Here is a 20,342-nt window from a genome sequence, read left to right as displayed (position 1 = left end):
TCTTTCTTTCTTTCTTTCTTTCTTTCCTTCTTCTCCTTTCTTTCTTCTCTTCTTTCTTCTTCTTTTCTTCTTCTCCTTCTTCTTCCTTCTTTTTTCTTCTTCTTCTTCTCCTTCTTCCTTTTTTCTTCTTTCTTCTTCTTCTTCTTTTTCTTTATTTTTCTTCCTTCCTTCCTTCCTTCCTTCCTTCCTTCCTTCCTTCCTTCCTTCCTTCCTTCCTTCCTTCCTTCCTTCCTTTTTCTCCTTCTTCTTCTTTCTTTTTTTTCCCTTGCCACAAATGTGGGCATATGGGTGAAATGGCATATTCCATGTTACTGGAATGACTTTAATTTGGGCAGTTAACAACCTGTTTTCTGTCAGCCTTTTGGTGGAGATGAGCTCACGGATCCGAACCTAGCCTCCCAGCCACACTCCAGCACCTTAATGTCTAGGCCTTTGGCATTTGAGAGGGTCCACCCTTGCTTCTGAGAAGCCACCTCTGCCGCCAACGTCAGGGCTGAGGCCTCCCCTCCAGGCTCCGGGGCCTCATGCCTGGGGAACATGTCACCCCCATTGCTCGCCAGAAGGGAATGCAGCCACCTTGGTGGCGTTTACATGTAAATCTGAATCTGGTCGCTTATTTGAGCCTCCTGAGGAAGTCTGTTCACATCTCTGAGCCTCAGTTTTCTTATCTGAGAAACGGGAATAACTATCCCTGTCTTGCGGGCTCCTTGTAGAGGTTGAAAACAGAACACATACAAAGTGCTTAAGCACCATGGCCGGCACAGAAGAAAGGCCCAGAAACGCAGGCTATTGTAAGGATCAGTTTGCATCGTGCGCTAAAATTCAGCCTCCTCTGAGTATGTCAGGGTCCTTTTGAGTGTCCTAAAAATGCGTAATTATATTTAAATATAAAATTTGAATTAAGTGAAATTCACTTGATTTGGAGACCCTTTAGACAAATGTTCAAAAGCAAATAAGCTGGAAAAGGATCCCCACAGGGTACGAAACAAGCTCATTCTTTATGAAATGCTACAGATTTGACCATTACTTAGTAGACATGTAACAGCAGATATACTTACAGCGCCAAAAAGATTGGGGGAAAAAATGGTACACTTGGATAGATACAAACATTCTCAAAAGGAGCGTGCATGTTAGGTGAACTGGTCATGGAACCGAGAGCTGTTTGCGTCCTGCCAAGCCGTGAGGGAGGGAGGCTCCTGCCACTCAGGGGAGGCAGCTGCTGTCAGCTGCTATCTTTAGGCTAAAAGAGCCTAGAAGCATCAAGCATGGGGGTAGAGACACCTGAGGCCCAGAGGGGGCTCATCCTCCACACAGGCTGAGCCGAAAGCCGGGCGTTTTGTCCCCAGGCCAGCCCCCTTGACATTGCCCTGTTCCCCGTCTTGGAGCTCCATCGATTTCCCAAACTGTTCCCTTTCCCCCAGGCCTCTCTCCAGCCCACCCGTGACCCACCTTCCCACACCCCACCAGCCCAGTTACAAATGGTGGTTTTCTGTTTATTGCTCAAAACCAAAAATCCAGAAGCAAAGGTGGGGAGATGGTGGGCTGGGTGATGGCATGAAGCGGGTAGGGGGCCTTGTTCCTGCTTTCCCCCTCATCCCTCTTCTGACCCTCCGGAGCCCAGGGGTGAGGCCTGTGGCCAGAGCAACTGGGAAGAGCCTTCAGGGCCAAGGGAATAGCAGAACTCTCAGGCAGTCCTTGGGGGGGGGGGGCGGTGCCCTGGGCCGGAGGGGCCCCAGGAGTTGCAGAGGGGCTGAGTTCCCCTCCCAGGGTCCAAAAGCCAGAAGGGCGGGAGGGGAGGGGCAGGCCCCTTGTTTGGCAACTGAGAAGAGGAGGCTTGGGCGGCAGGATGCTGGTTTATTTACTGTAGGGTCCCGGGGCCGTCAAAGCCCCCTCGTGGGACCAGGAGACTATTTACACAGCAGGGAGGAAAGGAGCCAGAGATGAGGTCCTGTACTCCTCCCTGCCCAGAGTGGGGAGGGGAAGGGCGTCCTGGGTCCTGCAGCCTTAGTCTTGGGGTTCAGATGGAAACTTCATACTCCCGTGTATCCTGGAGACAGAGAGATGGGGTCAGTTGCTGGAGCGGGACGGGGATGGAGGAGGGAACAAAATGGGAGGAGGCATCCACCAGGGAGGGGAAGGACCTGGGTTTTTAAAATAACATGGATCCTGAGGTTTGGGAGCCATGGGGTGGGAATGGGGCTGAATCTGGCCTGGGGATATTTGGTTCATCTTACGGTATCTTAAAATCACACACAAATCTGAGTTTTTGGGTTGTCTTGAACAACTGGAAGACCTGGCAACTGGGCCTAAGTTTTCACTACAGACGAGATGGGGCACAAGTTGGCCCCTTAGCCACAGCCCTCACCACGCCTCCACTCCCGACAGGCACACCCGACCTGCTGTGTTGCAGCTGAGTTTGAAATCCCCAAGATGGGTATTACAGAGATTTTGAGAGAAAGATCTGGAGCCCTGGGGGAGCTGAGATGTGGCTCCCCAGGGGGAGGGGAAGAGCTCACCCCAGCTTCATACAGTGGGTTGCTGAAGTCTGACTCCACAGTGATGGGGCTGTAGGAATGGGAGCCCGAGAAGCCGAAGAGGGATTTTCCCTGTAGTCTGGGAGAGGGAGGAGATAGAGGGGCTTATCGAGAGGTGAGCCCCCAACCCCCCCCTCACCCAGGCATCTGTGCCAGGCAGGCAGGACGTCTGCCCTGGCGAGCAGCTCCCCGAGTAGGGTACTTACTTGGTGTAGTATATGTAAACGCCACTGCCGAGGACAATGACCAGGCCTAGGGGCAGCAGGATGGCCAAGGCGAGGTTCCCACCCTCCAGCTGCCGCGACGGGTCTGTGGTCTGGGTCACTGGGGAGAGGAGAGGCCAGTGAGCTGGGGCTGGGCCCAGCCCACTGGCCTCTCCCAGCCTCCTGCCCTGGGCCTCGAACCCTGGGCCTCAAACCCTGGGCCTCACCCCTCCGGGGCCTGGCCTCCTGCCCCCGGCCTCTGCCTTGCCCTCCCGACTCGGCCAGGCCTGGGTCTCCACCTGTGCCCTCACTGACCTTCCAGTTTTCGGTTGTCCAGGAGCTCCTCATAGGCCACTGCAGGGAGAGGAGGGGGAGGGGACGGGGTCTGAGCCAGGGAGGGAAGGAGGCTGGGTAGAGGCCAGGAGCCCAGTGGGGCTGGGCTGGACAGCCTGGTTCTCTCTGCCCTCTGCTCAACATAAACTTTAGCCTTCCTTTGGTGGGGGCCAGGGGAGGAGTAGTCAGGGCAGGGCCTTCTTCCTCCTTCTCCAGACCCCGAGAAGTTCAGGGTTCTTGGGCAGTCTGAACTAATCGGGTCTGTAGAATTTGTCAAAAATGGGGAACCTGAGACCTACCCAGAGGGCAAGAGACTTCCAAGCCAAGGCCCCCTCTGCTACATCCCTTAGGACAATTCCATGACCTTGAAATTCCCCAGGACCCCTGGGTGTACTTGTGAGGACCAGATCCCACAGGCGGTGAATGGGGAGCTCAGCAGGGTTACCGTTGCTCTCAAATTTGCTACTACCTGACTTTCCCAGTCCCGTCACTCCCCAGACCCTGCCGTGCCCCCTCCTGCCCTGTCTGCCCGGGCACCTTTGCAGAGTGGGGGCTGGCTGGTCCACTGGGAGGGGTGGCCGGGCACACAGGTGATGGTGACCTCGCCGATGAGCTCAAAGCCTTCGTAGCAGAAGAAGCGCAGAGACTCGCCGGCCTGGTAGTGATGCTTGTACAACGTCTGATAGCCGTTCTCTGGCACCCCTGGGTTCAGGCACGGCTCATACTTCACTGCAGGGCATACGTCAGTCACCTCCCGGCTCGCTGCTGAGCAGGCCACCCAGCCACCCTTCCCAGGGTGTCCCCAGACTCACAGGCACACTTGGGGACCCGGTCGCTCCACTTGGGTGTGCCCGTGTCCCGGCTGTAGCAGGTGAGCACGGCCGCCCCCTCCAGGCTGTACCCCGGCAGACAGCGGTACTGGACGTGAGAGCCCACAGGGAAGCCAGCGTCTGAGGTGGTACGGTGCCCGTTGGTGATCTCACCAGGGTCGGCGCAAGTCATGACTGTTGGCGGGAGGGCAAGTTCAGGGGGAGCTCAGGCCTTAAAAGATCTCCCGGAAGCTGAGGGCCGGGAGCTGCCTGAGCCATGGGCCATTTTCGCCCTAAGCAAACCCCCATCTCCCACCATTTCCTCCAAATGAAGAGATCAGAAGTTGGAAAAATGGAAAATTTGGTGCACTTTAGATTTCAGGCTTCTTCCAGAAAAGAGCAGTGGGGACAAGCCAGGCCCCCATCTGAGGATGAAATGTGAAATATTTTGCCCCCGTACCAGAGCATGTGACTACATCCCAGCGCCGCCGGCCCCGCACGGTGGTCTTAGGCGGCACGGCAGCTGTGCTCTTTAGAGGGGCCCAGCCCTCCTGCTCCGCTCGTCCAGTCATCCCCAGCACCCTCCACTCACTCGCACAGCCTGCCCTGCGGGTGCTCGTTTACAACCTTGTGCAAATAACAATCAGAGCCATTTCTTGTATATGGACCTCTGCTAAATGCTTTACAAACAGTATCCTATACCCTGAGGATCCCGAGACGTCACCGTGACTCATCTAGCGGGGCTCAGGGTGGTCAAATAACTGGCCCATGGCCCCTCAGCCCCGTCAGAGGCCCAGAGCACTGGGCCGAGACTCAGAGACTTGGGTCTCAGCTCAGCTTCAGGCTCAATGTGCTGCCTTGGCCGGGCCCTATCCCCTCTGGGCCCTGCCTCCATCCCTTCCCCTGTCCTGTCTGGGTTTCAGACTGGACATCCTGTCAGTCCTTCTCGAGATGGGGAGCTGGGTCAACCAGAAAGTTTTCCTTGTGTCCAGCACAAATCTGCTTTCCTGAACTTGACCTCATCGGTCCCACCATTGCCCCCCAGGGCCAGGTGGAAGACCTACAATCCCATATCCTTGCGGCAGGCTTCCCCAAATTTGGAGAAAATGACAAGACGCCACCGCTTTCTGCTATTCTAAGAGATAAACACTCCTAGCTCCTTCAAATATCACCTCCTCTGTGAAATCTCCTGTCCTCTCCCCGGAACAATGAACCACCCCACTTCCCACAGCGCTTCTTTATTATTTATAGCAGCTACTAAACTGTTCATGCAGAGGTACTGTGTGAAAACTCTTCACAGCCCTTATTCCTGTTTCACCGGTGAGGCAGCCACGACTCAGAGATGTTAAGTACTTTGCACCGAATCACCCTGCAGTTACGGCTCTGTAATATCCTGAGCTGTTTAAACGTCCCCCTTCTGGACTGCGAGCTCCGCCAGGATCAGGAGGGACCCCAGCCCCTCTGCATAACCGCAACCCAGCATGGGGCTTCAATGACTGCATTAAAATAAACCAAGTTCTCTGACCGGCCTAGGCCCCAGCGAAGTGACTCCCCGTAACGTCAAGGGTGGGGGACTGAGACTGGAGCAGGGTCTAGAAGGGGAAGAGCTGAGTACAGAGTTGACGGGGGCGAGCCCGGGGAGAGGCGGGATTCTGACGCGACAGAGGCGGGGCCAGGAGGGGGTGGGGGCGGGACCACGAGAAGGTAAGGCGGGACCCAGAGGAAACCCGGTCAGAGCCCGGAACAGTGCACGGGAGAGGGGCGCAAACCGGAGATGAGAGTGGGGTCCAGAGGGGACAGTTTCGGGACACCGAGGATCAGAGGAGTGGAACCCAAAGGCTTAAGGGACGGGGCCTGAGTAAGATCCGGGCAGAATCCACAGCGAAGGGTTGAGAAACTCGGCCGGGACAGGGGCGGGGGCAAAAAGGGACAGAAGCTGGCCGCAAAGGGGATGGGCGGGGCCCAAGCGGAGCGGCCAAACCCCGACGGGCAGGGGCGGGGCCATGAGAGACCTGGGCGGGGCCCGGGCTCACTCTTTTGGCAGGCGGGCGGCGCCGCGCTCCAGGACAGGTCCCACTGGCAGGTGAGGATGTCGGAGCCGAGCAGCTCGTAGCCAGGCTCGCACTGGTAAGTAAGCACCGTGCCCCGGATCAGGTCCCCGTGGGAGGCCGTCCTCCAGCCCCACTCCGGAGGTGGCAGCTCCGGGCACGTGTCGTTCCTCGGGACCTCTGCAGGGGGGTGACAGCGAGTTTGGAGGCTGTCCTGCGACCGACTCCGGGAGCCCTTCCAGCCTCGGGGGCCGCGCCCCTCCCGGGATCCCTGGCCTGCCGGACCCCTGCGCATTTCAGGACCCTAGACCTCGGTACCTTTGAAATGCAACACGAAACCCTGCCCCAGGCCCGGGTTTGGGGGCCCTGGCGGTGCCTGGAACTGTAGCGTGAGGTCAGGCCCAGAGGAGAGGAGGCGGCGGCGCGGTTGAGGTCCCTGCAGCTGGGCCAGGACTCGGGCGCTGGGACCGTCCCCGTCGAACAATGTCAGCATGTCCCCTTCACGCACATTCAGGCTGCAGGGAGTGGAACCAGTTGTGCAGGCTGGGTTACGATTGGCCCCTCCTATGCGGTTCTGCCCAATCCCTAACCCAGTTCATTAGTAACCCTACCTACTTTCCAGCTCTGTCCACATTCCCCCATCCCAGGTCTGGCCGCCCTTTGAGCAATTATGGGCTTCTCTGTGCTAGCCCCTCAGGGTTCCACTCGTTCTGTGGCTCTTACCAGTTCCTGTTTCCTGATTCCCAGCCCAACTCCTTAGGAACTCCTCGAACTCTCTGGCCCCTCCTCCATCCCCAGGTGATGCACAGTCTCGCTCAAGTGCGGCCCAACTCCCTGCCCCTGCCAGGAGTATCCACTTTGGGGCCATGCCCACTTCTGGTTCCATCCGGTCACATGGCCATCTCATACTAAATCAGCTCACTGGCTTCTCCCCACACCCACCACCACCTCGCATGTTGGTGACTAGGCCGCAGTTTGGGCCTGGGTTCCTGGAAACCCCTCCAGGGGCAGCCTCAGAAATAGCCAAAGAGTGAGAGACACCAGGCCAGAGCCCTCTTTTCACACTATAGCCCCTGCAGAAGGCTGCATTACCCGTGTCCTTGTCCAGAGTCGCCTGGACAAATCCAAGGCGATTTGTACCTAGGTCTACCTGACAACCCACACCCCCATCCTGAACCCTTAGTCGCCTCTTTCATCTTGCGCAGCCAGCCAGGCTCACAGCGCAGGCTAGGGTGTTGTCATACCACACTTCACTGAGCCCACACCCATCACACCCCCAGCAGCACCTGAACGTACATCTCAACTTGGAGCAAGATGCGCTTCTCTTCCTGGACGTGCAGGCCCCACACACAGTCCTGGCCGGGGCTATAGCTCTGGGGCCAGTCGGGAGAGAGGACCACACCAGCCGCCTCTGACAGCTCCCCTCCACACATGGCTTGGGGACAAGGGGGGGCAGAATCGGAACTCAGTCTTCATTTCACCAAGGGCCTCACCACTCCCAGCTGGGTGCACCAGACCGCCTCACAGGCTCCCTGTTACCTGCTACCTGTGCCCAACCCCCGGCCCTGCTCTCACCTAACCCCACCCACTCTCCAGCCTATGCATTACCCCCATCACATGACTTAGCTCCAGCTGGAGCTCTTCAAGACATTTGGGTTGTGACCCCTAAATTCTGTAACAAACCCACCAATTTATTCAGCTAAGAAAACTATCTCTGAAAAGGACAAGGATTTACCCAAGGCCTGGGTTTACTGGGTTTGGATATGCAAGTCTCCTTCCTGAATGGCCTCCCTAAGATCCCCAGCTCAGGGTAGTCTGCAGACCGAAGGAGCTCCTACGGACGTGGAGGGCTCACCCTTGCAGGCTGGCTCTGTGTCGTTCCAGTGGGGTTCTGTGGGATCCACACATTCGATGGCATTTGGGGGGCCAGGGGGCTCCAGGGCATATCCTGGGAGGCACGAGAAGGTGGCCAGTGCCCCTGGGCGGTACTCAGGGTCCGTAGTGGTGACATTGCCGTGTGCCAGGAAGGGAGCGAAGCAGCGATCTTCTTCAAAGGCTAGAGAGGGGGTCAGTCCCAGAAAGTAAGCATGAGGATGGGCCTCAGGGGATCTCAGAGTTGGGGAGACTTGGGCTGAATTCAAGTGTGCTTTGGCCACTTGGTGGGCTGTTTAAAATGGAATGCCTTTGGGCTTAGCTTTCACTCTCCAGTCTCCCGAAAATCCTAACCTTCTCACTCACACATATATGTTACCTTCCTGGCCTCTAGAGGGAAACCCTTAGGCTAGTCAAATCCCAGCCCTCATTCTACGGATAAGGAAACTGAGGTCTACAGACAAAAAATCGCTTGCCCAATGTCACACAGAATCAGGTCTCAAACCCAGATTGCTTGATTCCCTGCCAGAGCCACTTGGTTTTGGAAACTGCAGAGGAGGGAGGGGAAAGGGTGCCTTTGGAGAACTGGCTCATGCAGGTGTGTTCTCTCCTCAAAAATAACAGTAGAGGGGCACCTGAGTGCCTCAGTGGGTTAAGTGTCTGACCCTTGGTTTCAGCTCAGGTCATGACCTCGGGGTCGTGGGATCAAATGGAGTCAACATTGGGCTCTGCACTCATTGGAGAGTCTACTTGTGGATTCTTTCTCTCCCTCTGCCGCTCCCCCTGCTCATGCTCTCTGTCTCTCTCTCTCTCTCCCTAAAGTAAATAAATAAATCTTAGAAAGAGAGAGAGAGTGCAGGGGTTGGGAGGGGCAGAGGGAGAGGGAGAGAGAGAATCTTGAGCAGATGCCCTGCTGAGTGCAGAGCCCAACTTGGGTCCTGATCTCACGGCCCTGAGATCATGACCTGAGCTGAAACCAAGAGTCGGCCGCTTAATGACTGACCACCCAGGTGCCCCATAAATGATCTTAAAAAAAAAAAAAGAACAGATTCTCCCCACCCTTGATTATCCATGCTGTAGCTAGAATCCAAAAATGCAGTGAATGCAGAAGCTACTCAATTTTGACTTTGGACTAACTCAGCAAAAATGAACATTTGGAGATCATTTTAGTTTTTGCCCACGTGATCGTGTCTTAGCTGCAAAACGATCAGAGGAATCTGAAGCTCATGGAGCAGCAGTGGTCCACAACTAGGGAGGCAGACCTCAAACCTGGGAATTGTTTTCACATTTTCAAATCTAACAGGCAATTTATTTTTCAGATCTACTGTTCTAGTTCACTGTTACTTAAACCGGATGAGGTGTCATGTCCAAATCCTATGCATCCATCAGGGCCCAGTGCCAATTCCATTTCTCCCTTGATTCACACCAGAAACCAGCCCCTCCCCTCTCTGAGCATTTTACTTTCTTTGTCTCTCTCCTGCTACTGCTTGCACAAATCCTCTGCTCCAGGCACACTGAAATTCTCTATTTCCCATACAATACCAGGCCTTTCTCTACTGTTGCTCACACTGTTCCATTCATCTGAGATGCTCATCCCTAATCTCCCACTTTTAGAATTCTCTCTATCCTAGGAACACCTGGGTGGCTCAAGCAGTTAAGGGTCTGGCTCTTGATTTCGGCTCAGGTCATGGTCTCAGGGTTGTGAGACTGAGCCCCACATTGGGCTCCACACTGGGCATGGAGTCTGCTTGGGATTCTCTGCCTCTCCCCACCCGCCTCTCTCTCACTCTCTAAAAAATAAATAAAATAAAATAAAATAATAAAATTCTCTCTATCCAGTAAGGCCCAGCTCAAATGCCTCTTCCTTCTCCCATGAGCACTGACTTCCTTGTTCTACCTGTCCAGCATCTAGTCCCCCTTCTTCTGTTCATAGCACTCCTACTTTCATTTTGGGACACATGCCTCACCCATTTCCAGTCTATGAGGTCCAGTTAGGGCCAACTATGGATGGTCATATGATGTGGATCTGCCAATCATAACACCACCTGCCCTGAGCTTCAGTAATTGGCTCAGGTGTGGACACAATGACCTAAGCCAGAAAAATGAGAGCCCTTCCTGGCATTTTTGCTGAAGCTCTTAGCAAAGTGGTACCCTTTCTCTTTCTGATGGACTTACAATGTTGGTGGTACGTCAGTCTGGAACTGCTAGGTGCACCACAGACTGACAGCCTGACTGACGGTGAAGCCAACACAGAGGAAAGCACTGAGACATGAAGGTGCCTGGTGTCTTGGCTGTGCACCTGGATCCAGCCCTCTGTGAAACTTAAACGGGAAAACCCACCCCAGGAATTAGAAGGGGTCCACATGAGGGGATCCTTGTAGTTTTGGGGTGGGGAGGAAGTTAGTTTCCGGAGATCCAAACACAGAGATGAGCAGGGACAGGGTATGTGCTTGTGATCATACCTGGCCATCAGCAAGACGGGAAAGTGCAGGAGTTGGGGCCCCCCGGAGGAGGGCACTTACCTTCAAATCGGAGGCTTAGCAGCAGGGGATTGGCAGGTGTCTCTGAAAGCAGCTCCACGTAGAGGGACTGGGCATCACTGATGAGACCCCGCTCTGGGACGTCATCCATGTCCGAGTCATAGATGACTGGGGAGAGGGGACTCCCGCCTGAGCGCACCATCAGCCTGGGATGAACAGAAGGGTGGCCAGGAGCTCAGTTTCCCCTCAGAAGCTGCCTCGCCTCTTGCTGGCTCTCCTAACTCACTTTCACAGCTATTATTTTCAAGCATTGACTATGTACCATGTACGCTAAGCCTTCACACATTTTATCTCATTTACTTTTCAGAAGAGCCCTCGAGTCAGTACGATTTATTATCCCTGATTTTATAGATGAGGAAACTGAGGCCCAGAAAGAGTCACCTGCCCAACATCACTAGTGGTAGCGCTGAGGTATCGGTTTGTTAGGCAAGAGATGGTACCGATGATGATGACGAAGACAAACACATTTACCAGGCTCACTGTGTGCCTGGCACCCTTCTAAGCACTTCACGTATCTTAACGCATTTGTCCTCATAGAAACCGTCAGAAGGAGGTCCTATGATCTCCGTTCTACTGAAGAGGAAACTGAAGCACACACAGGGTCAATGATTCGTCTAAGTTTGCACAGCTGTACCGCCTAAGAAAGGGGAAGGACTAATCTGTGTTTGACACACATTTTAACTGGGATCCACCCTGGATCTGTCTGACTCCCCACTGCAGCCTTCCTATTTCCCGGAGGTGGGGACCTCTGACCCAAGGCCCAGACCCTCACCGGTCATTGTCCTCATCCAGTGAGACCCTCTCGAAGTGCAGGTGAAGCCGGCGCCCCTCAGCTGCTTCGATGACCCAACGGCAGGTGAGGTTGGGCCCTGCCGCTCCCCCAGGCTCAGGGGACACAATGCGGCCCAGAGTAGCATTGTGGATGGTGCCACCACAGGATGCTGTGGGTAGAGGGGAGACATGTTAAGGTGACTTGTCCTCATGTCTTCAGAGCTGTTACATCCACACCTTTGGTTGAGACCTGGACTCAGAGTGGTCTCTGCCTTACGGGCTCAGCCCAGAGGATGGGACCTTTTCCAAGGCCATCACCCAGGAGGGAACCAGTCCTAGAATAGAAAAACCCCAGAATGGACACCCCCTAGGATGGAAATCCTGCTAATATGAACACTCCCTGGCATGGGGAGTTATGAGGGATCCCCAAAATTGAAGCCCTCAAATGGAAATCAAGATGGGGTCCCTGGGATGAAAGTTCTCCAGGACAGAGATCCTCTAAATACGGACCTCCAGAACGGTTTCCTGGAGGATGAGGAGTCTCTGAAAGAAGAGACCTCCAGAACGGTTTCCTGGAGGATGAGGAGTCTCTGAAAGAAGAGACCTCCAGAACGGTGACTCCCCAAATGGAAACACTTTAGGTAGGACATCCCCAGATAGAGACACCCGCGCCCGCCAAGGATGGAGATTCTCCAAGGGTAGAGACCTTCTGTGTAAAGAGCTCCAGATGGAGACACCAGGATAGGCCCTCTTCCAGGCAGAAACCCCTTCAAGATGGATGTTCCCCAAAGATAGGGACTGCCAAGATAGTACCCTCCCAGTGGGGCTTCCAGAACAGAAGCCCCACCTATCGTGCAGGAGACTCACCCATGCAGCTGGGGGGTTCACCGCTCCAGGCTGGCCGGGTGCCGTTGAGGCAGATAAGGGTCTCCTCACCCTGCAGCTGGTAGCCTGAATCACAGTGGAAGGTGGCAGTGCCCCCAGGGTGCAGGTCAGTCACGCTCACATCCCCATGGGCTGGCCGGGGAGGGAAGCCGCAGCTCAGGAGGTAGGCTGGATCAGGCAGAGCAGGGAGAAGGAGGACTTTCTTTCCCATGCCAACCTCTCTCACCAACCCCCTAGCATTTCCTTCCCTCTTCCCAGGTCCCCTGGTGGCACAGACAGCTCCATACTGGAGTTCTCATATGGGCACTTGGTCTCACGAAGAGGCAATCTCAACATTCCTTCTCTCCCCTAGTCTTTGTAATCCACCCACTTTGGCCTCCATTTTATAGATGAAGTATCTGAGACCCAAAGAAATTCTGGCTTTTAGCACTCACTTGCTGTGGTGACCTCACGCAAATCAGTTGACCACTGTGAACCCATCCAGCTCTAATAATAACATATAGTATTTGCAGAGCTTGTCCAGCTTCTAAAATGAGTTCATGCAGTGCTTTTGAGGTAGCCAGAGTAAGGCTGTGATCCATTTTCCAGATGTAGCAATTGGTTATTAAGTGCCTCATAGTATTTTCTCCCCTCTGCACACACGCTCTTTCACTGAGGTGCATGGTGGGAATAGACCCTCAGCTTTCATCCAGAGGAGCCACATGAAACTCCTTTAGGAGCTTTGACTATCTTGTCATTGCAGACCTTAATACTCAGTGCCCCCTCAATGAATCCCCCCTCAATGAAGCCGAAGTGCTAGGAAGGGCTTTGCTTTCCTTAAGGAACTGGTTTCTCTTCTCTCTTGCAGTGAGAACTGAGTGATCTCTCTTTTTGTGCTGGCTGCTAAGAAGCTCAGAACCAGATTAAGGCTTGTCCCTAGCAACGATGGCTTGTCCATCCACATTCTATTTTTTTCATCTTTATAAGCACTTCCTGGTACCCATTTTCTTATTTCATTTAATTTTGCTGCACTCTTTTTTGCAAGCCTCCTGAAACTCTTGTGGAATCACAAGAGATAAAACAAATAAATAGATAGTGACTCGGGGGGAGCACCTGGCTGGCTTAGTCGGAAGAACGTGGAACTCTTGATCTTGGGGTCATGTGTTCGAGCCCCACGTTGGGTGTAGAGATTACTTAAATAAGTAAACTTTAAAAAAAAGGAAGGAAGGAAGAAAGGGAAGGAGGGAGGAAGGAAGGAAAGAAGGAAGGAAGTGACTTGGCAGTAGACAATGGACCCTAAATTTGGTCCTGACACAGTTCTGTGTGTCTGTTTCTGGGTAGCCATGCTTGGGAGGTTCCAGCTTGTGTGGGCCTTTGTTTTTGCTGACTCTCCAGCCCTGAGTGTTTCTGTCAGAGACCTGGTCTCCCTACTTCAAAATTCAACAAGCATTTCCTTGGCTGGGTGCTAGTGCAGAGAGGTGAAAAAGACCCAGGCCTTGTCCTCTGAGAGTCCACAGTCTACTGAGATAGACCCCAAAAGCTTCTAGAACACAGTGGTTTAAATAAATATTAGCCTCTTGATGGCTCTCCACGACCAACAGAATGAAACCCAAATGCTTTGGATTGACATTCAAGCCCCTTCCACCACTGCGTCCAGCCCAACACCTCCAGCTTCAGTTCTTAGCACCCACAACCCATATAGCCTACACAGTGTAGTTTTGTGACGTCATTTCCCCTACCTGCAAGGCCCTTTTCCCACTCTTTCTCATCTTTCAAGGAGTAACTTAAGTACTACCTCTTCCAGGAAGTCTTCCTGACCCCTCCCCTCTCCCATAGAGTTAGTCTCTTTCTTGCCTCCACACCTGTGCATGCATAATTTTATCATCACATGAACTGCTGCCTATTGTATGGTGAGACTGAACCAGGCCTTATTTATTTTGTCTCCCAAAAGCCTAGCCTAACCGATCCATCGATGCAGCCCAGAGGTGGTATGCAACCATACAAACTGGATTGGGAGACGGGTACACCCGACTTCCAGTTCTAGCTCCACGACTTATTTGCTGTGTCACCTTGAGCGGGTGATGCCACCTTGGGGCAGGGGGGGTGGCTGTCACCTGTAAATAGCAGTAATAAGTCCCATCATTGACAACCGGCCTTCCAGTTAAAGGAAAGAGACACGCAAAGCACCTCACACATAGAAAGTGCTCAGAAAATCTTAAGCAGTTGTCCCTCAGTCTCGATTGACGAACGACTGGGAGTCGGGGCTGAGGATGTGCCTCCCTACTCTGCGGTGTGCTTGCGGGTGTCTGAGCCATCCCTATAAGCCTTTGTTCCTCTCAGGGTGGAGTGGCCAGTGGCCACCCTCGGGGGGCTGCGAGAAGTGCACGAAACAACAGTTGGCGCCAGGGTTTTGTAAACGGGAATGTTTGCTGGGCTTGGGGTGAGCAGTGACGGAGTCTTTGGCCTTTCAGAGAAGCTAATGAGGCCACTCTGGACCAGAGGCCCCAGCTAGTGCTGACTGGGGAGGGCTTAAACAGGGCCTCGGTCCCAGAGGTGCCTGGAGAAGCCGCAAGGCAGGGAAGACTGAGGCAGGTAATGAAGGCCAATTTATGCAATAGCCCTGCTTCCCCAAATGTTCCACTTTGTCTAAAGAGTCCTATTTTCAGTGCCCTAGGGAAGTGGCTGCGTAAGGGAGCCAGCAGTGAGCCATTTTGTACCATTGGAAGTCCAGCCCTTGGCCCTAAGCCCTCAGGCATGCCCTTGCTCCCTGCTGACCTGACCGCCAATTACGTGGCCCCCAACTCACTGGCCCCTCCGTGAATAGGTCTCTCCAGCTTGCACATATGAGTCCCTGGGGCCCAAACAGAGGCCTCAGGAGAAACTGGAGAGGGTGTGAGGCAGGGAGACGGGTTGTATGTGTCCTGGATAAGGCCCACAAGGGATCTGGGGTCAGCAGAGCACACAAGGGGCAGGCAAGGCCATGAGGTGATGTGAAGGGGACATTGGCCCAAAACACAGTTCCCTCTCTGTTTCTGAGCAGCACAGGAAGGGACTTTGGAGATGGCAGCAATGTCTGGAAAGGGACAGTGGGCCGGGCCCCTGGCCTCACACACACACATATGCTAGAACATATGCTTGCACTGTGGGAAGGTTCCCGTACACACAGGTGAGTACGGATGTACACCTGTGTGTAGGTTTTCTGTGGGTGGTGCTCATGAATGCAGTCATGCATGGATACAATCCCCTCCCACACCCCCCGAAGTCAGCAGGATCTTTCTAGGTCACAAATCTGAGGCTGTCACTATCTTGCTTAAAACATTTCAAAATGTCTCCATGTCCCTTGCAGGATAAAGTAGTCTGTACTCCTTACCGAAGCTGATGAGGCCCTTCGTGATCTGAATCCAACCTGCCTCCTGGTCTGCTCTCTTGTAGCCTGCTTCTCTCCCACCACTTTCTGGGCTTTTTTGTAGCAGTGACTGACATTTCTGCGCTCTCACTGTGTACTAGACACTATTTTAAGCCCTTGATATGTATTATTAGTTAATTTGGTCTTCCTGATAACACCATGAGCCAAGTATTATGATCCCCATTTTTCAGATGAGACAGTGAGGCACAGAAAGGTTAAGTAACTCACCCCAGGTCACATGGCTAGGACAATTCTAACTTCCATGCTGAATTACTTCAACTCCTCAAGGGGGTCATGCTTTTTCATCCATCTGGACACCTGCCTTTCTCTTTCTCCCCTTCCCACCTTTCCCTAGTAGCTTGTCTTTTGGGTCCCAGCTTCGTTACCTCCTCCAAGAAGGTGTCCCTATATTCCTTAGGAGAAATTTAGGTCCCTTTGAAATTTGTTCCCTCTGCCTGTGTTTCCTTCCTCATAGGGATATAGGCCCTTATCTCATTGAATTATAATCATCCTGATGACTTGTCCATCTCTTTACCTAGATTCTGAGTTCCTTGAAGATTTATATCTGGCTTGTTCATTCCTCTCCCCACGGACAACACAGGGCCGGTATGAAATGGGTGCTCAATAAACATTTGTTGAGTGAATGGATGAACTGCCACTTGTATGGGAGCACACCCAGACACAGGTCTGTGAGTGTGTGAAATATGTGTGTATAGATCTCCTCTGAGGGCTCTGCCCCCCAGGGTCCTAGTCTGGAGGAAAAGGCCCTGATATCTCCTTGTGCTTAGAAGCCCCGCAGAGATGTCTCTTGTGCCCAGTGTGGGCCCTGCCCTTCCACCAGCACCCCAGCATCCTCACCCTGATAGTGGATCCGGAAGCCACCGCCCCTGGGGACCCGTGGGCTCTGGAAGTGCAGGAGCAGCCGGTTGGTTGGACTCCGAAGGACCTGTCCTTCTCCCAGCATGGAGGAGTTAGCAAGGAGTCGGGGGGCCAGGCCTGGGGACCCCCCACCAGCCAGCACCAGGAGTTCTTCTTCCCGAGATAGGTTCAGCGTCTGCACCTAAAGAAGCCAGACCCAGACCCCCGCCCCCCAGGACAAGTAAGTCAGGGTGGGTGACCCCTAAGTCCCCCACCGTCTGTTTTCCTTTCCCCTGAATGTGGCAGCCCAGATACCACCGTGACACTGGCCAGATTATAGACCTCCAGGAGAGTCTTTGAGATCCTCAGAAAACAGGCCCATTTGAGTCGGAAAAGTTTCTCTGGTTCCCAGGCCAAACCTGTGCACACACCTGGGCCCAGAGGAAAGGGCTTGGGGGCTTCAAAGTCCGGTTACCTGGATCTCGATGCCGTAGCCGGGGTAGACGTGGATGCTGTATGTGCAGTCCAGGAGCCCCGCGGTGCGGCTGGCGGCACTCCCCAAATCTGGAGACTCCACGTGCCCTTCGCCCTCCGAGATGTTGTTATTACACAGAACTAAAGAGATACAAGTGGCTGGAGTTGAGTGAATCCCTGTGTTCTTGCCCTCCCAGCCAAGCAACTCCAGGAGCCCTCACCTGTCTTGTCCCCAGCACCCCTCGCCATCTTTATCCGCTGCTCCCTCTCCCACCCGTGCCCACAACTCCCTTCCCCAGCTGTAATAGAGAGAAAACACACAGCACGGTGCTGGTACACAGCAAGGAGAAACACATGCCAGCCTTTATTATTATTGAGCAGAGGCCCCTCTCCCATCGGGACCCAGACTCCTTCTTCCACACGTTTCCAGCAGCCTCTCCCACTGCATGCCACCCTGCTCTCCCACATTCATGCTCCTGCACACTGTCCCCATCCCCTTTCAAACGCCTCACCTGGGCTGGTCACCGTGGTGGTAACAGTTGTCGTGGTGATGATCGTGGTCGTGGTCTCCTCCTCTCCTCCCTCAGGCCCGAGGGGCGGGCCTGGGGAGGCGGGGCCAGGAAGGGGCGGGGCCGTAGTTTCCGGGGGCGGGGTCAGCAGCTCTGGTGCGGTGGGGCCGGCCCCCCTGCCCCCTTTAGGGGTTACAGCTGTTGTCAGAGGCCCTGTCCCTGGCTCAGTGGCCCGTGGCAGGGAGGGCGCTGCAAGAGTCTGGCCGGCTGGAGGGGTGGCTAGTGTGGGGTCTGGATCAGATCCTGGGACAGTGCAAGGGAAGTCAGGGCGCAGAAGGAGCAAATTGTTGGGCCATGGGTGGGGGAGCAAGGCTGAGGGAAACTGGGGGTTCCCCCACTGAACCCAAAAGACCTCCCCCACAAGGTGCAGGCCCCCCACCTCTCCCTTCCGCACCCGAACTCTTCACCCCTTCCCAAGGCTTCCACAGCCTGACCTCCCCACCCCTCCCTCTCCACCTCTCTACCCAGGCCCTTCCGCTTGGCTCTCTCTGGGCAGTCTCCTTGAGCCTCTCCATGCTTCCCCGTTCAGACCTGGCTCCCTTTCCTGTGCACCACTTTTCCCCTCCCTCTTTCTCTCTTTTGCTCTCTCTGGAACTCTTCTTCTCTGTTTAGTCTTCTTGTGGCTCTCTGATTTTATGATTCTAAATCTGCTACTCTCTGCATTTCTCTTTCTTTCTGTGTCTCTCTCCGCCTATTCCTCAGACTCTGGTTCTCTGAGTTTCCATCTATCTTTCTCTCTGACGGTCTGTTTTTCTGTCTGGCTCTGGCTCTTGATCATTGGTCTCAATTGCCCTGGTTCTCTGTCTATGCCGTTTTGACTCTCTCTAACCATCTCTCTCGGAATGTCCCTGGCTTGGGTCCCCATCTCCCCGAGTTAATGTCCCTCCCTCTTTCTCTATGTCACTCCTACCACTCTGGGGGCCTCACCCGGCAGGTAGCCCATCTCTGGACCCCTCCTCAGCAGGGCCCCATGGAGAAGCTCGGCCAAAGCCTCAGAGGCTGCTGTGGGGGCCTCACTTCCAGGCTCTGGCAGTGCCTCTTCTTCCTTCAGGGGCAGACCTAGGAGATGAAGTTGTGTGAGCCCTTCCACTGCCCCACACTCCTTCCTTCTCCAGAAAGATCTTTTCCAGAACTCTTCCTCCCTCCTCAGTCAGCTAGGCCTGCAGGAGCTCAGAGGGTCCCAGACTGGGCTGAGAGCCAAGACTGGAGGAGGGGCTCCCAGCTGCCCCTCACACTCCTACACCTTCCTCTCCACCCCACCCCACTCCCAGGCTGTGTGGGCCTTCGGTGAGCCTCTTGGCTCTTATGAACCCTGGACAGCACCAGCAGAGGGGAGAGGGGCCACGGAACTACCTTCCTTTTCCCCTCGATGGTGCTCTTCCCCCAACCCTGGAGCTCTGCGGAGGGTCTGGCAGCACCTCCCAGCCCTCGCTTCCGCAATGCCCAGCTTTCTCTCTGGGTTTCTATCTCTGCAGTGTGGCTCTCTCTCTCTCTCTCTCTCTCTCTCTCTCTCTCTCTCTCATTCTCTGCAGTCTCTGCCCGCTTCCCTGGAGTCTGGCAAGGGGTCAGAATAGAGGACTGAATATGTGGGCTCTGAGCACTGCCTCTGTTCATCTGTCTTTGTCCATACAACCAAGAACATTTGCATGTGCAATGCCTGGCATCTCTCCCACCCAGGTACCCTGCTTGCTTCTGCCGCCTCCGCAGACATCTCCCCAACTTCCCCAGCCCTTCTTCCTGGATTTAACCCCTGAGACGCTGGTAAAAGCTCCCCTCATCCATTTCCCCACCTTCTCAGTATTGGGGTTTAGGGCTCCAGGTACAAGCCAGAAAGCCGCGGCTTGCCGCTTCCCTGTCAGCTGTACCCCTCCCCTCCCCCAGAAGCTCGGAAAGCCCAGGATGTTCAGAGAAAGGATGGTAGAGGACCCAGCTGGGGACCTTCCCGGGGCCTACCCCCACGCTCCCATGTCCTTACCCTGAATCCAGGGACAGCTCAGCAGAATTAGGAACAGCAGCTGGGGAGGCGGCGGGTGCTGGGCCCTGGGAGTCCCCATGGCGACTCACACCGATTTCTCTCCTCTGCGCCTCTTCTAAATAATCTAGCTGTCACCTTTCCTCTGTCTCCTCTTATTTTTCCCTTTAATTTTCTCCCCCCCCCCACCCCCCGCTAGCAGTTAGCAAGGAAGACAATTTCTCTGCCCCTTGGGATGGAGGGGCAGAATTGAGCTGGGGGTCGCCTGGATCCCGCCCCTCCTTGCCCAATCTCCTCTATCCTCTGCTATCAGGTCTTTGGGAGAGGGGGCGCGGCTCCGGCTGCAGGGGGTGGGACCGAGAAGGCCGAAGGGGCTGGGTCGCCTGGGTTACCCTCTCGCTCGGGCGCCTGGGTCCACCGAGCTAGCTGGATCCCAAGCTGGGGGACTGGGGAGAGGCAAGATAGCTTCTGGAGGTCTGGGGTGGGGTCGAGGATCGGGAGGGTCCCTACTGTGCTCTAGCGGGGCTTGGTGGGGAGGGGAGGGGGTTGCGGAACCTGGAGAGCCGAAGCTCGGGCACTAGAGCTGCGGGAGGGAGAAGCTGAGAAAGGTGTCGAGCCCACGTCAGATCCTGGGGACGGGCGAAGGGAGGGGCCTGGGATTTATTTGGGGGCGCCGGGGGAGGGGAGGAAGAAGGAGGAAGTGCAGATGGAGGAAGGAGGGACCACATGAGCCAGACCGTAATCCTCCCTCCCGCGGCCCCTAGGGGAGGCAAAGGAAACTCTGGTCCTAGCTGTAATTACAACCCCTTCCCCCAGCCTTTCCAGCACATCTGGAATCTGAATCTCCTCTTCCCAGGGTGCCGAGGGGCGGCACAGCTGGGTTCACGCTTGCTCAGCTCCCCAATATGCCCCCTGCCCACATCCAGACACATCCAGACATCCCCCCTCCCCACGGGACTTCCCTTTCCCTTTTACAGCTCCTGTGAAATGGGCTTTCCCCTCCTCCAGGAGAATGGCAAATTTCCACGTTTATGAGAAGTCGAAGGGGCGACAGGCCAAGATCTGGGGAGGAGAGACCCCTTCTCTTAC

The 20,342-nt window shown here is 54.8% G+C and overlaps 1 protein-coding gene across 4 annotated transcripts; it reads right to left on the bottom strand.

Annotated features, from left to right (window-relative positions):
• Positions 1 to 1,477: 1,477 nt before the first annotated feature.
• SEZ6L2 (seizure related 6 homolog like 2) lies at positions 1,478 to 19,891 on the bottom strand. Of its 4 annotated transcripts, none has more exons than XM_027614245.2 (18): positions 19,257 to 19,890; positions 18,209 to 18,340; positions 17,225 to 17,524; positions 16,714 to 16,853; positions 16,239 to 16,440; positions 11,978 to 12,163; positions 11,112 to 11,280; positions 10,322 to 10,485; positions 7,783 to 7,983; positions 7,224 to 7,362; positions 6,246 to 6,442; positions 5,913 to 6,107; positions 3,883 to 4,074; positions 3,608 to 3,799; positions 3,053 to 3,091; positions 2,741 to 2,858; positions 2,517 to 2,638; positions 1,478 to 2,047 (listed from the first exon to the last, which is right to left on the bottom strand). In XM_027614245.2, exons 1-17 carry the CDS (start codon positions 19,333 to 19,335, stop codon positions 2,524 to 2,526), a joined length of 2,760 nt encoding a protein of 919 aa, XP_027470046.1. In that variant the 5' UTR covers positions 19,336 to 19,890; the 3' UTR covers positions 1,478 to 2,047; positions 2,517 to 2,523. The 4 variants fall into 4 exon arrangements, with proteins under 4 accessions (XP_027470046.1, XP_027470045.1, XP_027470048.1 ...); XM_027614244.2 differs by having other exon boundaries at positions 2,517 to 2,613; positions 19,257 to 19,889; XM_027614247.2 differs by lacking the exon at positions 3,053 to 3,091 and having other exon boundaries at positions 19,257 to 19,891.
• Positions 19,892 to 20,342: the final 451 nt, after the last annotated feature.

This window comes from Zalophus californianus, chromosome 10, assembly GCF_009762305.2.
Source record: "Zalophus californianus isolate mZalCal1 chromosome 10, mZalCal1.pri.v2, whole genome shotgun sequence".
Taxonomy (NCBI): Eukaryota; Metazoa; Chordata; class Mammalia; order Carnivora; family Otariidae; genus Zalophus; species Zalophus californianus.
Note: the sequence above shows the minus strand (reverse complement) of the source record. Positions and strands in the feature narration are given on the sequence as shown.

Bases quoted from the DNA above. Each gene is read 5' to 3' on its own strand.
- SEZ6L2 (XM_027614244.2), bottom strand. From the start codon at position 19,335: ATGGGGACTCCCAGGGCCCAGCACCCGCCGCCTCCCCAGCTGCTGTTC. The intron at 12,164-16,238 runs GTGAGGATGCTG...TGCCTGATCCAG, and splicing joins CTTCCGGATCCACTATCAGG to CCTACCTCCTGAGCTGCGGC. The intron at 10,486-11,111 runs GTGAGGGTCTGG...TGTTCATCCCAG, and splicing joins CTGGATGAGGACAATGACCG to GCTGATGGTGCGCTCAGGCG.